General features: G+C 39.8%; 2 protein-coding genes across 2 annotated transcripts in view; one reads left to right on the top strand and one right to left on the bottom strand.

The window, feature by feature from the left end:
• cfap70 (cilia and flagella associated protein 70) overlaps positions 1–2,893 on the bottom strand; it is a 56,532-nt gene extending 53,639 nt beyond the window's left edge. Inside the window, exons 1-2 of the mRNA XM_062964619.1 lie at positions 2,798–2,893; positions 901–1,025 (exon numbers count right to left, since the gene is read on the bottom strand). Coding sequence (XP_062820689.1) covers positions 901–990 — 90 coding nt within the window. The 5' untranslated portion in view covers positions 991–1,025; positions 2,798–2,893. The remainder of the gene's footprint in view (positions 1–900; positions 1,026–2,797) is intronic.
• Positions 2,894–2,933: 40 nt separating this feature from the next.
• Positions 2,934–14,328, top strand: part of mss51 (MSS51 mitochondrial translational activator) — a 33,821-nt gene continuing 22,426 nt past the window's right edge. Inside the window, exons 1-3 of the mRNA XM_062964620.1 lie at positions 2,934–3,187; positions 7,967–8,169; positions 13,507–13,703. Coding sequence (XP_062820690.1) covers positions 8,014–8,169; positions 13,507–13,703 — 353 coding nt within the window. The 5' untranslated portion in view covers positions 2,934–3,187; positions 7,967–8,013. The remainder of the gene's footprint in view (positions 3,188–7,966; positions 8,170–13,506; positions 13,704–14,328) is intronic.

Raw genomic sequence — 14,328 nt, 5'->3', positions numbered from 1 at the left:
CTTATCCAACATAAACATGACCCTTGACCTTAACTACCACCAATTCCTCAATACTTTATTTCCCATACCACCATACTTCGCCACAGCAACGCGTGGCTGGGCACAGCTAGTATATATACAGTAGAGTCTTGCTTATGCAACGTAAATGGGCCGGCAGAACGTTGGATAAGCGAATATGTTGGAGAATAAGGAGGGACTAAGGAAAAGCCTATTGAACAACAAATTAGGTTATGATTTTACAAATTAAGCATCAAAACATCATGTTATACAACAAATTTGACAAAAAAAGTAGTTCAATACACAGCAATGTTATGTAGTAATTACTGTATTTATGAATTTAGCACCAAAATATCATGATGTATTGAAAACATTGACTACAAAAATGCGTTGGATAATCCAGAACGTTGGATAAGCGAATGTTGAATAAGTGAGACTCTCCTGTATATGTGTGTGTGTGTGTGTGTGTGTGTGTGTGTGTGTGTGTGTATATATATATATATATATATATATATATATATATATATATATATATATCATTCTATTATTATTGTAGTATATTATCATATTATTACTAGTATATTATTATTATATTATTTATTATTCATGACTACATTGAAACTAGAATAGAGAGAAATCAGCGTGGAAAGTGCACGAGGTCCCATAGATCGTTGTCCATGGAAATAAGGGTAGTAAATAGTTTTTGATTTATTAAATACAGTTATATATTACAATTATATATTTTCGTTATTTAAACTATACATATTGCGAAATTATGTTTTTTTTTCTTCTCAAAGTCACACACCACCCAAATCATGCTAGGTTGTTTTTTTTTTTTTTTGGTGAATTTTGACACACCAAGCGCAAAAGGTTGCCCATCATTGGTTTAGCATGTCTACTTACCAAGTCCCGTGCCTCCAGCACCACGATGCTCACAGGTTTGGCAACATTTACAAGAAGATCCGTGTGGTGAAAAGAAGCCGACGCAGCCATGGTGAGGCTGGGATTCAGCTGCTGAAGCGAGACAGCTGTATATCCATTAAAGGAAAAAGAGAGAGAAAAGACATTTATTTACGTGAGTTTTTTGTGCTCTTTGGCCATATTCCAGTAGCACTCTCTCCTGAGGTTTCGCCTTCATCTGTGGCTAATTGAATATATGTGGAATAATGTCCAGGGTGGGATAAAGAACCCTTGTTTATTAAAGCAAGCGTCAATGCTGCAGATAGCAAACTTGATTAGCATTGAGTATCCTTGCAGATGCAAAGTCAACCAGTGAGGGTCTCTGCATAGAGATAGCCTGGCTGTTGTTCACTGGCCCTCGATTGTTTGCTGTCTGGAGTTCTCCTGTTTCTGAGTGCTGTTCTTTATTTACTGTCCTGATTGTGGTGTTTTTTCAATAGCGGCAGCCAGATTGTGTTAATTTCATGGTTTCCTCCTTTCGATTGAAATTGGGATATATGGTAGTGTGGACTCAGATATTATTTATTTATTTACTAAATTTATATCCCATTCTGACTCAGATATATTATTAAAATACTACAATATATTATTAGCATAGCACAATATAAGCATTAAATTACTATATTGTACTATATCATTATATGGTAATATTATTAGTAATATTACATTTAATATATAATACATAATATAATATTATTATATTATATTATTATTAGTATAATATTGTATAGCATTATAATATTATTATCAATATTAAAAGTATATACAATATTATAAGTACTGTATTTATTTACTACATTTATATCCTGCTCTTCTCACCCCAGAGGGGACTCAGAGCGGCTTACAAATCAAATGTACATACAATATATTATTAGCATAGCACAATATAAACATTAAATTGCTATATTGGACTATATCATTACAGTAGAGTCTCACTTATCCAAGCTAAACGGGCCGGCAGAAGCTTGGATAAGCGAATATCTTGGATTATAAGGATGGATTAAGGAAAAGCCTATTTCTGTCAAATGTGTTGTTTACCATGATGTTTTGGTGCTTAATTTGTAAAATCATAACCTAATTTGATGTTTAATAGGCTTTTCCTTAATCCCTCCATATTATCCAACATATTTGCTTATCCAACGTTCTGCCGGCCCGTTTATGTTGGATAAGTGAGACTCTACTGTATATATACATACAATATATTATATTATACGGCTATATTGCAATATTATTAGTAATATTGCATGTAATATAAATATACAATTATAATAGTGAATTATAATTAGTATTACATTGTATTAAATCATAATATTATTATTAATATTACATGTAGTATATACAATATGTATATACAAATATGTCTTAATGGTCTTAATTTTTATAATTCGATTTTGTGTCTGTGTTTTATGCCCAAGGCATTGTGTAAGTGCCATTTGTAAGCCGCTTTCAGTAGAGAAAGGTAAGATATAAATATGGCAAATAAATGAATAAATAAATAAACAACCCCCCCCCCCAAACAGAGGGTGCCCCCAGGCAACAACAGCCAGGCTACCTCTATGCAGACACACTCGCTGATTGACTTTGCAGCTTCATGGCAAAGCTTGCTAACTGCAACATTCACACTTGTTTCAACAGACAAGGGCTCTTTCTTTCTCCACATTATTCCACAGAGATATAGACACTCCTCTTGCTTGATTCACATTAGTTCCTACGAAGATGCTATTAGCCCCAGGTGCAGGCGAAACGTCAGGAGAGAATGCTGCCAGAACATGGTCTCTCCTGACATATGCCTTAGGCCAGCAAGAGTATTCTAAAATCGGTTTGAAGAGCCCTTCCGCACCTGGTCTGGACGGACGGAGCCTGGAAGAGCAGGCCTCACCTCTGCGTCTCCCGTTGCCATGGAGACTTCTAGAGCGTCCTCTCGCCGGAAGTCTCGCGAGAGAAGCCGCCCTGGGGCGCCATTTTTGTTTTGGGCGCCGAAAGGTTTCTCCAGGGTCGCATAGCAAGCGTTATCAAACCGCATTAACTTTGCAGTGCAGACGCCCCCTGATTTGTAGAGCGTCTTCATCCATCCTCTGCCCTTCCCACTTCCTCGACTGCCCTGCAATACTGTTCGAAACTGCATGATAGGGCCCATGTGGACTTAAACCATAAAAAATCCAGATCATCTGTTTTGATAATCTGGATTATATGGCAGTGTAGAAGGGACAGTTCCATGGTCAGATTTAAGGTAAGACTGTCCAACTCTGATTAAATCATTATTCTCATCTTCTTCAATGTAAATGTGCTTATATATCCTTTGAATAATAATAGAGTAAAATAATAAATGTAATAAGACTAACAAATACAGTCAAATAATAAATGCAATAATAGAATAAAATAATAAATGTAATAACAATAATATCAGAGTGAAATAATAAATGTATTAATAGTAATAAAAATAGAGTAAAATAATACATGTAATAATAATAATAATAAATATAGGAATATAATACATGTAATAATAAATAGAGTAGAATAATAAATGGAATAATAATAATAAGATCAGAGTAAAATAATAAATGTATTAATAGTAATAAAACTAGAGTAAAATAATACATGTAATAATAATAATAAATATAGGAATATAATATATGTAATAATAAATAGAGTAGAATAATAAATGGAATAATAATAATAAGATCAGAGTAAAATAATAAATGTATTAATAGTAATAAAACTAGAGTAAAATAATACATGTAATAATAATAATAATAAATATAGGAATATAATACATGTAATAATAAATAGAGTAGAATAATAAATGGAATAATAATAATAAGATCAGAGTAAAATAATAAATGTATTAATAGTAATAAAAATAGAGTAAAATAATACATGTAATAATAATAATAAATATAGGAATATAATACATGTAATAATAAATAGAGTAGAATAATAAATGGAATAATAATAATAAGATCAGAGTGAAATAATAAATGTATTAATAGTAATAAAAATAGAGTAAAATAATACATGTAATAATAATAATAAATATAGGAATATAATACATGTAATAATAAATAGAGTAGAATAATAAATGGAATAATAATAATAAGATCAGAGTGAAATAATAAATGTACTTCTAATAATAAAAATAGAGTAAAATAAATGTAATAGTAGCAACAATAATAGGGTACAATAATAAATGTAATAATAATAGAGAAAAGTAATAAATGTACCATATATTCTCGAGTATAAGCTGACTCAAATATAAGCCAACCAGGACCCTCACCCGCGTATAAGCCAAGGGGGGCCTTTTTAGTCTTAAAAAAGGGCTGAAAAACTAGGCTTATACTTGAGTATATACAGTACATTCTAGTTTCCCAAATAAATCTCACCAATGGCTGAAGAAAGAGCATTGAGTTTATTGCTATCCAGCTGGAACCGATGTCCACCGCAATCATTCGCCAAGAGGACATGTCACATAAACACATTACAACACTTTTTATAACATAAAAACAGGGCGGTCAACTTTGGATTTCCTACAGCCGCCCTTTCAGACCGGCCTCACGCTGTTAGCAACAACCAATCCGCGTTTAGTTGGTGCTCAGTTCTGCTCTGTTTGTTCTGCAGACAGATTTGAAAGAGAAGGGCAGTGGGCGGGGCCATGCAAATTCCACACCAAGGGAGAACCCTGGGATGCCTGCCTGTGGTGGAAGAAAAAGCAAAATTTAGGATGAAATGGTCCCCAAACGAAAGCATTCCTTGGGTGGTGGGCCGTAGTGCTTTGGGAAGGACATTGGCAGGGGTTGGGATGCATGTTCATGGCGCTCGCTGTAACTGTAATGTCAGTGAAAAAGTGTGACTTGGTGGCTCCTCAGCACTGGGAACAGGAGCCTGATTGTGGAGGCTGGAGGCTGTCTGTGTGAGTGGACACCCATGCCACATACACACATATGGGTTTTCGGTGGATTTGGATTTGGGGAGATGGGGAGATATGGATGGAGATGGAGATGGAGATGGAGATGGATGGATATGGATATAAAGATATATGGATGGATGGGGAGATGGAGATGGAGATGGAGATGGATGGATGGGGATATGGAGATGGAGATGGATGGAGATGGAGATGGATGGAGATGGAGATGGATGGAGATGGAGATGGATGGATATGGATATAAAGATATATGGATGGATGGGGATATGGAGATGGAGATGGATGGAGATGGAGATGGATGGAGATGGAGATGGATGGATATGGATATAAAGATATATGGATGGATGGGGATATGGAGATGGATGGATGGGGATATGGAGATGGAGATGGATGGAGATGGAGATGGATGGAGATGGAGATGGAGATGGATGGATATAGATATAAAGATATATGGATGGATGGGGATATGGAGATGGATGGATGGGGATATGGAGATGGAGATGGATGGAGATGGAGATGGATGGAGATGGAGATGGAGATGGAGATGGATGGATATGGATATAAAGATATATGGATGGATGGGGAGATGGAGATGGAGATGGATGGATGGGGATATGGAGATGGAGATGGATGGAGATGGAGATGGATGGAGATGGAGATGGATGGAGATGGAGATGGATGGAGATGGAGATGGATGGATATGGATATAAAGATATATGGATGGATGGGGATATGGAGATGGATGGATGGGGATATGGAGATGGAGATGGATGGAGATGGAGATGGATGGAGATGGAGATGGATGGATATGGATATAAAGATATATGGATGGATGAGGATATGGAGATGGAGATGGATGGGTGGGGATATGGAGATGGAGATGGATGGATATGGATATGGATATGGAGATGGATATGGATATGGAGATGGATATGGAGATGGATGGATATGGAGATGGATATGGATATGGAGATGGATATGGAGATGGATGGATATGGAGATGGAGATGGATGGAGATGGATGGAGATGGAGATGGATGGAGATGGAGATGGATGGAGATGGAGATGGATGGAGATGGAGATGGAGATGGATATGGAGATGGATATGGAGATGGAAATAGATGGATATGGATATGGATATGGATGGATATGGAGATGGAGATAGATGGATATGGAGGAGATGGATGGATATGGAGATGGATGGATATGGAGATGGATATGGAGATGGATGGAGATGGAGATGGATGGATATGGAGATGGAAATAGATGGATGGATATGGAGATGGATGGATATGGATATGGAGATGGAGATGGATGGAGATGGAGATGGATGGATATGGATATAAAGATATATGGATGGACGGGGATATGGAGATGGATGGATGGGGATATGGATATGGAGATGGATGGATATGGAGATGGATATGGAGATGGATGGAGATGGAGATGGAGATGGATGGATATGGAGATGGAAATAGATGGATATGGATATGGAGATGGATGGATATGGAGATGGAGATGGATGGAGATGGATGGATATGGATATAAAGATATATGGATGGATGGGGATATGGAGATGGATGGATGGGGATATGGATATGGAGATGGATGGATATGGAGATGGAGATGGATGGAGATGGAGATGGAGATGGAGATGGATGGAGATGGAGATGGAGATGGATGGATATGGAGATGGAAATAGATGGATATGGATATGGAGATGGATGGATATGGAGATGGATGGATATGGATATAAAGATATATGGATGGATGGGGATATGGAGATGGAGATGGATGGATGAGGATATGGATATGGAGATGGAGATGGATGGATATGGAGATGGATATGGAGATGGAGATGGAAATAGATGGATATGGATATGGAGATGGATGGATATGGATATGGAGATGGATGGATATGGAGATGGAGATGGAGATGGAGATGGAGATGGAAATAGATGGATATGGATATGGAGATGGATGGAGATGGAGATGGAGATGGATGGATATGGAGATGGAGATGGAGATGGATATGGAGATGGAAATAGATGGATATGGATATGGAGATGGATGGAGATGGATATGGAGATGGATGGATATGGAGATGGAGATGGAGATGGAGATGGAAATAGATGGATATGGAGATGGATGGATATGGAGATGGAGATGGATGGATATGGAGATGGAGATGGAGATGGAGATGGAAATAGATGGATATGGATATGGATGGAGATGGAGATGGAGATGGATGGATATGGAGATGGAGATGGAGATGGAGATGGAAATAGATGGATATGGAGATGGAGATGGATGGATATGGAGATGGAGATGGAGATGGATATGGAGATGGATGGAGATGGAGATGGAGATGGATGGATATGGAGATGGAGATGGAGATGGAGATGGAGATGGAGATGGAGATGGAGATGGAGATGGAAATAGATGGATATGGATATGGAGATGGATGGAGATGGAGATGGAGATGGATGGATATGGAGATGGAGATGGATGGATATGGAGATGGAGATGGAGATGGAGATGGAAATAGATGGATATGGATATGGAGATGGATGGAGATGGAGATGGAGATGGATGGATATGGAGATGGAGATGGAGATGGAGATGGAAATAGATGGATATGGAGATGGAGATGGATGGATATGGAGATGGAGATGGAGATGGATATGGAGATGGATGGAGATGGAGATGGAGATGGATGGATATGGATAGATGGGGATATATAGAATATAGACTAGAATATAGAATAGATAGATAGATAGGTAAAGGTTTCCCCTGACGTTAAGTCCAGTCATGTCTGACTCTGGGGGTTGGTGCTCATCTCCATTTCTAAGCCGAAGAGCCGGCGTTGACGGTAGACACCTCCAAGGTCATGACTGCATGGAGTGCCGTTACCTTCCCACCAGAGCAGTACCTATTGATCTACTCACATTGGCATCTTTTCAAACTGCTAGGTTGGCAGGAGCTGGGACTAACAGTGGGTACTCATTCCACTCCCGGGATTTGAACCTGGGACCTTTCGGTCCGCAAGTTGAGCAGCTCAGTGCTTTAACATAATATTTCCTTTCTCCAGGTGCGAGGCCAGTGCAGTGTCTCCTGTCTCCCTGCAGGGGGCAGTTGATGGCCCAGGCCATTCTGCATGTAAACTTTTGGGCATTTGGGGGAGTCTCTTCTGCAGCTAGAAGCAGAAAGCAGCCCAAGAGAAGAGCCAGGCAGTGGCTTTTTTGCAGTGGATCCAGCCCAAGAGAGGCGAGCAAAGGCATTGAGCAGGAGCAGGTGAGTGCCCAAACATTTGGTACAAACTTTAGCATAGAGTTCCAAAAGTGTTTCTTCTCCCAGCCTTGTTAGAGTGATAATAGTACATTGCATCTCCTTTGGTTGCCATCCCATTTGTATTGCTAGTTACAGATAGATAACAATTTCAGGCTTGTTGTGTTTGTTTCCGGGCTGTAAAGCCGGCTTCCAGAAGCATTCTCTCCTGATGTTTCGCCCACATTTATGACAGGCATCCTCAGAGGTTATGAGATCTGTTGGAAACTAGGCAAATAGGGTTTACAGTATATTGTTGGAAGAGATGGAGTTATAGTGTTATCTGAATGTTATCTTTGATACTGTTTTATATAATAATAATAAAATATACAGTAGAGTCTCACTTATCCAAGCCTCGCTTATCCAAGCCTCTGGATAATCCAAGCCATTTTTGTAGTCAATGTTTTCAATATATTGTGATATTTTGGTGCTAAATTTGTAAATACAGTAATTACAACATAACATTACTGTGTATTGAACTACTTTTTCTGTCAAATTTGTTGTATAACATGACGTTTTGGTGATTAATTTGTAAAATCATAACCTACTTTGATGTTTAATAGGCTTTTCCTTAATCCCTCCTTATTATCCAACTTTCTGCCGGCCCGTTTAGCTTGGACAAGTGAGACTCTACTGTATATACAATATTATAAGTATATAAGATATTCCAGTTCAACGCAGGAATTGTGGGTTATTCTGCCTTGATATTCTGGCTGATGTTTAATAGGCTTTTCCTTAATCCCTCCTTATTATCCAGTCCAAAACACCTGGAAGGATATATGGTCATTCCCACTTCTTTTAGACTTTAATTCATCTTTGCAAGTTTGAGGAGCTGCATCTGCAGCCTTGAGGTTGACCAGAGCCCGTCCCTTCCCCATTCCTGATTCATTTCCATCTCTAATCATCTTCGTACCTCTAAAAATACATCTGCTCCGGGAGGTTTCAGAGTTGGATGTGGCCTCGCTTGCAAGTGTCTGCATTTCCAGATAGACAGAGTCCCTCTCTCCACTGCTTCATTCACAGAAAACAAACGATTCTCCACATTAATGGAAATGAAATAATTCAGTGCCAAGGAAAAATCTCATGATTCTGCTCCTTACATACGCACTAACCATGTGTATCTATTTACCAAAAGCCACTGTTGCAATAATACCATAATTTTGCTTCCCAAAAGTCCTAAAGATGTCCCGGCCAGTCTCTCGATTAACCAAGGATCTCTCCTTGAATACTAATGTCAATGGCTCCATTTCGTAAATCCGTTCTCTTTCGTTGGGATCATTGGGTCCTTCCGTACCTGAGCGTAAACGCACAACGAGTTGTAAGATAAAGTCCTCATTGTGGGAGTTGAAGTCCAAAACTCCTGGAAGGAAGGCCAAAGTTGGCCCAGGTCTGCTATAAGGAATGTTCAAACATGGCGTCATTGCGCAATTGTGCAACTCCCAAAATGAGGACTTTATCTTACAACTCGTTGCACAATTGCACAATGAGTTGTAAGATAAAGTCCTCATTTTGGGAGCTGCAGTCCAAAACACCTGGAAGGAAGGCCAGAGTTGGCCCAGGCCTGCTATAAGGAATGTTCAAACATGGCGTCGTTGCGCGATTGTGCAACTCCCAAAATTGTGCAATGAGTTGTAAGATAAAGTCCTCATTTTGGGAGTTGCAGTCCAAAACACCTGGAAGGAGGGCTGACGTTGTCCCGGGCCTGCTATAAGGAATGTTCAAACATGGTGTTGTTGCGCAATTGTGCAACTCCCAAAATGAGGACTTTATCTTACAACTCGTTGCACAATTGCGCAACCAGTTGTAAGATAAAGTCCTCATTTTGGGAGCTGTAGTCCAAAACACCTGCTAGGAAGGCCAACGTTGTCCCAGGCCTGCTATAAGAAATATTCAAACATGTTGTAATTGTGCAATTGCGCAATGAGTTGTAAGATAAAGTCCTCATTTTAGGAGTTGCACTCCAAAACACCTGGAAGGAGGGCCGACGTTGTCCCAGGCCTGCTATAAGGAATGTTCAAACATGGTGTTGTTGCGCAATTGTGCAACTCCCAAAATGAGGACTTTATCTTACAACTCGGAGTTGTAAGATAAAGTCCTCATTTTGGGAGCTGCAGTCCAAAACATCTGGAAGGAAGGCCAAATTTGGCCCAGGTCTGCTATAAGGAATGTTCAAACATGGCGTTATTGCGCAATTGTGCAACGAGTTGTAAGATAAAGTCCTCATTTTGGGAGTTGAAGTCCAAAACACTTGGAAGGAAGGCTGACATTGTCCCAGGCCTACTATAAGGAATGTTCAAACATGGTGTCATTGTGCAATTGTGCAATTGTGAAACGAGTTGTAAGATAAAGTCCTCATTTTGGGAGCTGCAGTCCAAAACACCTGGAAGGAAGGCCAAAGTTGGCCCAGGCCTACTATAAGGAATGTTCGAACATGTTGTAATTGCGCCATTGCGCAACAAGTTGTAAGATAAAGTCCTCATTTTGGGAGTTGCAGTCCAAAACACCTGGAAGGAAGGCCAAAGTTGGCCCAAGCCTACTATAAGGAATGTTCAAACATGGTGTCATTGCGCAATTGCGCAATTGCGAAACGAGTTGTAAGATAAAGTCCTCATTTTGGGAGTTGTAGTCCAAAACACCTGGAAGGAAGGCCGACGTTGTCCCAGGCCTACTATAAGGAATGTTCAAACATGTTGTAATTGCGCAATTGCGCAATGAGTTGTAAGATAAAGTCCTCATTTTGGGAGTTGAAGTCCAAAACACTTAGAAGGAAGGCCAAAGTTGTCCCAGGCCTGCTATAAGGAATGTTCAAACATGGTGTCATTGCGCAATTGTGCAATTGCGAAACGAGTTGTAAGATAAAGTCCTCATTTTGGGAGTTGCAGTCCAAAACACCTGGAAGGAAGGCCGACGTTGTCCCAGGCCTACTATAAGGAATGTTCAAACATGTTGTAATTGCGCAATTGCGCAACGAGTTGTAAGATAAAGTCCTCATTTTGGGAGTTGCAGTCCAAAACACTTAGAAGGAAGGCCAAAGTTGGCCCAGGCCTGCTATAAGGAATGTTCAAACATGGGGCGCAATTGCGCAATTGCGTAGTTGCATAATTTCACAATGAGCTGTACGATAAAGTCCTCATTGTGGGAGCTGAAATCGAAAACACTTGGAGGAATGGCTGACGTTGATCATAGCCTTGGCCATAGGAAAGGTGGTCTCTTACCGACTTTTGGCTCTTTCCGTGTGTTTGCAACACAGTAGGAAATGCTACGAAACCGAAGCACTAGCACTAGTAAGGCTAACGTCTGTGTCAAGATGGTTGTTTTCTTTTTTTGCCTTGGGTCAGGCCAGACCTCCTGCTGTCAACAGAGATCCCTTGTAAAGCAGGCTGATAAACCGCCGGCTGAAAGACACCCTATCAAATGGATATCAGTTGTGACTAGAACCGAGCCTTCTTGGCCGTTGGCCATTCAGACCTGGCTTGTTGGAGGGGTGATGGTATCATATTATGGGGTGATTTACGGCAGCAGGTGCAAGGGAAAAGGGGCAAGGCGAGAAGAGGCAAGGAAAAGGCCTTCTCCGCTAAGCCCGTCGGCTTCGTGAACATACTAGTGCGAGGAGCCATAAAAAAAAGATGAGGAGTTAGACTTTACAATGAAGTGCAAAGAAATATCATTGGACAGGAACGTTAGGATTGTACATGCAGTCGTGTTTCGAGTTTTGATGGATGTAGAGTAAAAAAAACTCAAAGGAAGAAAATCCCCACATTTCAAAAGAAGCTTCTGCATATACTCTACTAGTTGTGCCCGGCCACGTGTTGCTGTGGCGTCGTCCTAAGTGGGATCCTTTGTTGGGAGGTGTTAGCTGGCCCTGATTGTTTCCTGTCTGGACTTCCCCTGTTTTCAGAGTGTTGCTCTTTATTTACTGTCCTGATTTTAGAGATTATATTGTTCTGTATTATTATACCACAGAAATTATTATATATGATATTTATAATCCTATATTATCTGCTTAGAACTTGATTATACTATGAGGCTTCTTCTACACATATGTATAAAATCCACACTGAACTGGATTATATGGCAGTGTGGGCTCAAGATAATCCAGTTCAAATCAGATACTGTGGATTATCTGCCTTGGCATTCTGGGTCATATAGCTGTGTGGAAGGGCCTTGAGTCTACACTGCCATATAATCCAGTTCAAATCTGATAATCTGTATTTTATAGGCAGTGTGGAAGAGGCCTAAGTGAACCCTGGCTGTCCCTCAGCACCATTGTGGCCAAGGGGGTTGCTAGGAGATGAAGTGGGCGGGGCCTAAAGGGGGCAAGGCCTACCCTTCTGACCAGCAGCCAGGGTTGAAAACAGCTCTTCCCCGTCATCTAATTTGGACTTTATTCTTCCAGGTTTTTTGTTTAAAAGACATAGATTGGATGTCTATTCCATTTGTCTATGCTTCATGGAATAGGGCAGAGTTTCCCCATCTTCTCTGTTGCTATTTTGGCTTTGGAAGCGACAAAGCTGCAAAATAAATATCTGTATTTGCAATGTAATGAAGTATGAATTTTTGGTTTACAGATGTTATGTTTAATTGTGTGTTTGTGTTTTAAAAGGGTAAGTATTACAGTTATTGCATCTCAGCACTCAGAGGCTGGTTGCCATGGAGAAGTAGGCGGAGCCAACTGCCGTTTTGTTGAAGAAGTGCAGAGTTTAAAAAAGGGATTCAGTCTGTGCTCTGATGAGGCACAGGGAAGATTGATCCTAGGTTGAGGGGATCAAGGAGACTCAGTTGTTCATTTTTGAGTCGGTTTAAAATAAGTTTGGTGACTGATTTAATGTAGTCTGTGTCCTGGTAAGGAACAGAGAATCTGTGATCATATATCACAGGGTGACTGCGGTTTAAAAGTAGCAGAGGAAGAAGTTCTAACTACTTTAAGTAAAAGAAATGACACTTTAGGGAGTTTGACTCACCTCATTCTAGTATTGTAACTGTTAAAAAAGTGCCTCTTAGTAAGAAACAATATTGTAACCACTAAGCTCTGTGCCTGAATAAACTTGTTATTGTTCCTCCAACATCTAAGCCTCTGTCGCATATTTTATAAACCAAGTTGCGTTACCATCTAAAGGGAATAAGAAGAAGAAAGAAAAGAAATTTAAAAGGTCTCCTGTCTGAGTCTTTGGTGGTTGCATCTTCACAAATTGGCGGCAGCGGTGGGATAAAAAGATTCCCCCTGCCTGAAAGAACCTTAGTCGTTCTTAGTCCTTTACAAATTGGTGGCAGTTGTTATAAAATTCGTTACACTTTGGATTGCAGATACTCCAACCTCCGTTGACGATGGCGCAAAGGAGTAAGAAAGTGCCTTCCAAAACCCGCAAGTCTACGCCGGAAACCCCAGTGTTGGCGGGGCCCCATATGGACTCGCTGGGCTTTGTGGCCATGGAGAAGAACGTCCCCGGCTTGTCCCACGTCATCCTCCAGAAGCTCAACATGAAGAGCTACGAGGACTACAGGTGAGTCGGGCCGGAGGACAAGGCAGGTGAGGAGGAGGAGGAGACACGACAAGACAGACAATTGTACATGGATAGAGGCATATATAGGCTTTCCCCATCTTCAGCATCTTGGAGGCTTGTGCTCGGTTCTTTTCTTTTTTTAAATTTATTTTTGTGAGTTTTTCCAAGAAATACAGTAAAAGTGGGGGAACATTGTGGGTTATAGTAAAGTAGGAAATAGAGAACATAGAAAAAATAAAGAGAAAGAAGAAGAAAGAGGGGAAAAAAGAAAGAAAAAGGGAAATATTTTAAGGAAAATAAAAATGTTGGGGTTCCATTGACTTCCATCTTTATCTATATTGACTATAGTCTATATGGGGATCTACCCCAATGATTTTGTTTTTCATTGTAGTTAAAGCTTCCCTATATTCTGTATTTTTCTTATTTTCCCTCGTGATTATTCTATAATTGTATTATTTTAAAGTTCTTTTCTTTCGTAAGAAAGTTTAATAATGGTTGCCAGTTGGTGCTTTTCTTTGGTAATCCTTGTTGTTTGATTAGCAGATATGATAATCTGTCCATATTCTTTATTTCCATTAATTTTATTATCCATTGATCTACATCCGGTGTTTTTTCTTGCCGGCAG

This window comes from Anolis carolinensis, unplaced genomic scaffold, assembly GCF_035594765.1.
Source record: "Anolis carolinensis isolate JA03-04 unplaced genomic scaffold, rAnoCar3.1.pri scaffold_13, whole genome shotgun sequence".
NCBI classification, from domain to species: Eukaryota; Metazoa; Chordata; class Lepidosauria; order Squamata; family Dactyloidae; genus Anolis; species Anolis carolinensis.
This window is presented reverse-complemented; position numbering and strand designations above follow the sequence as displayed.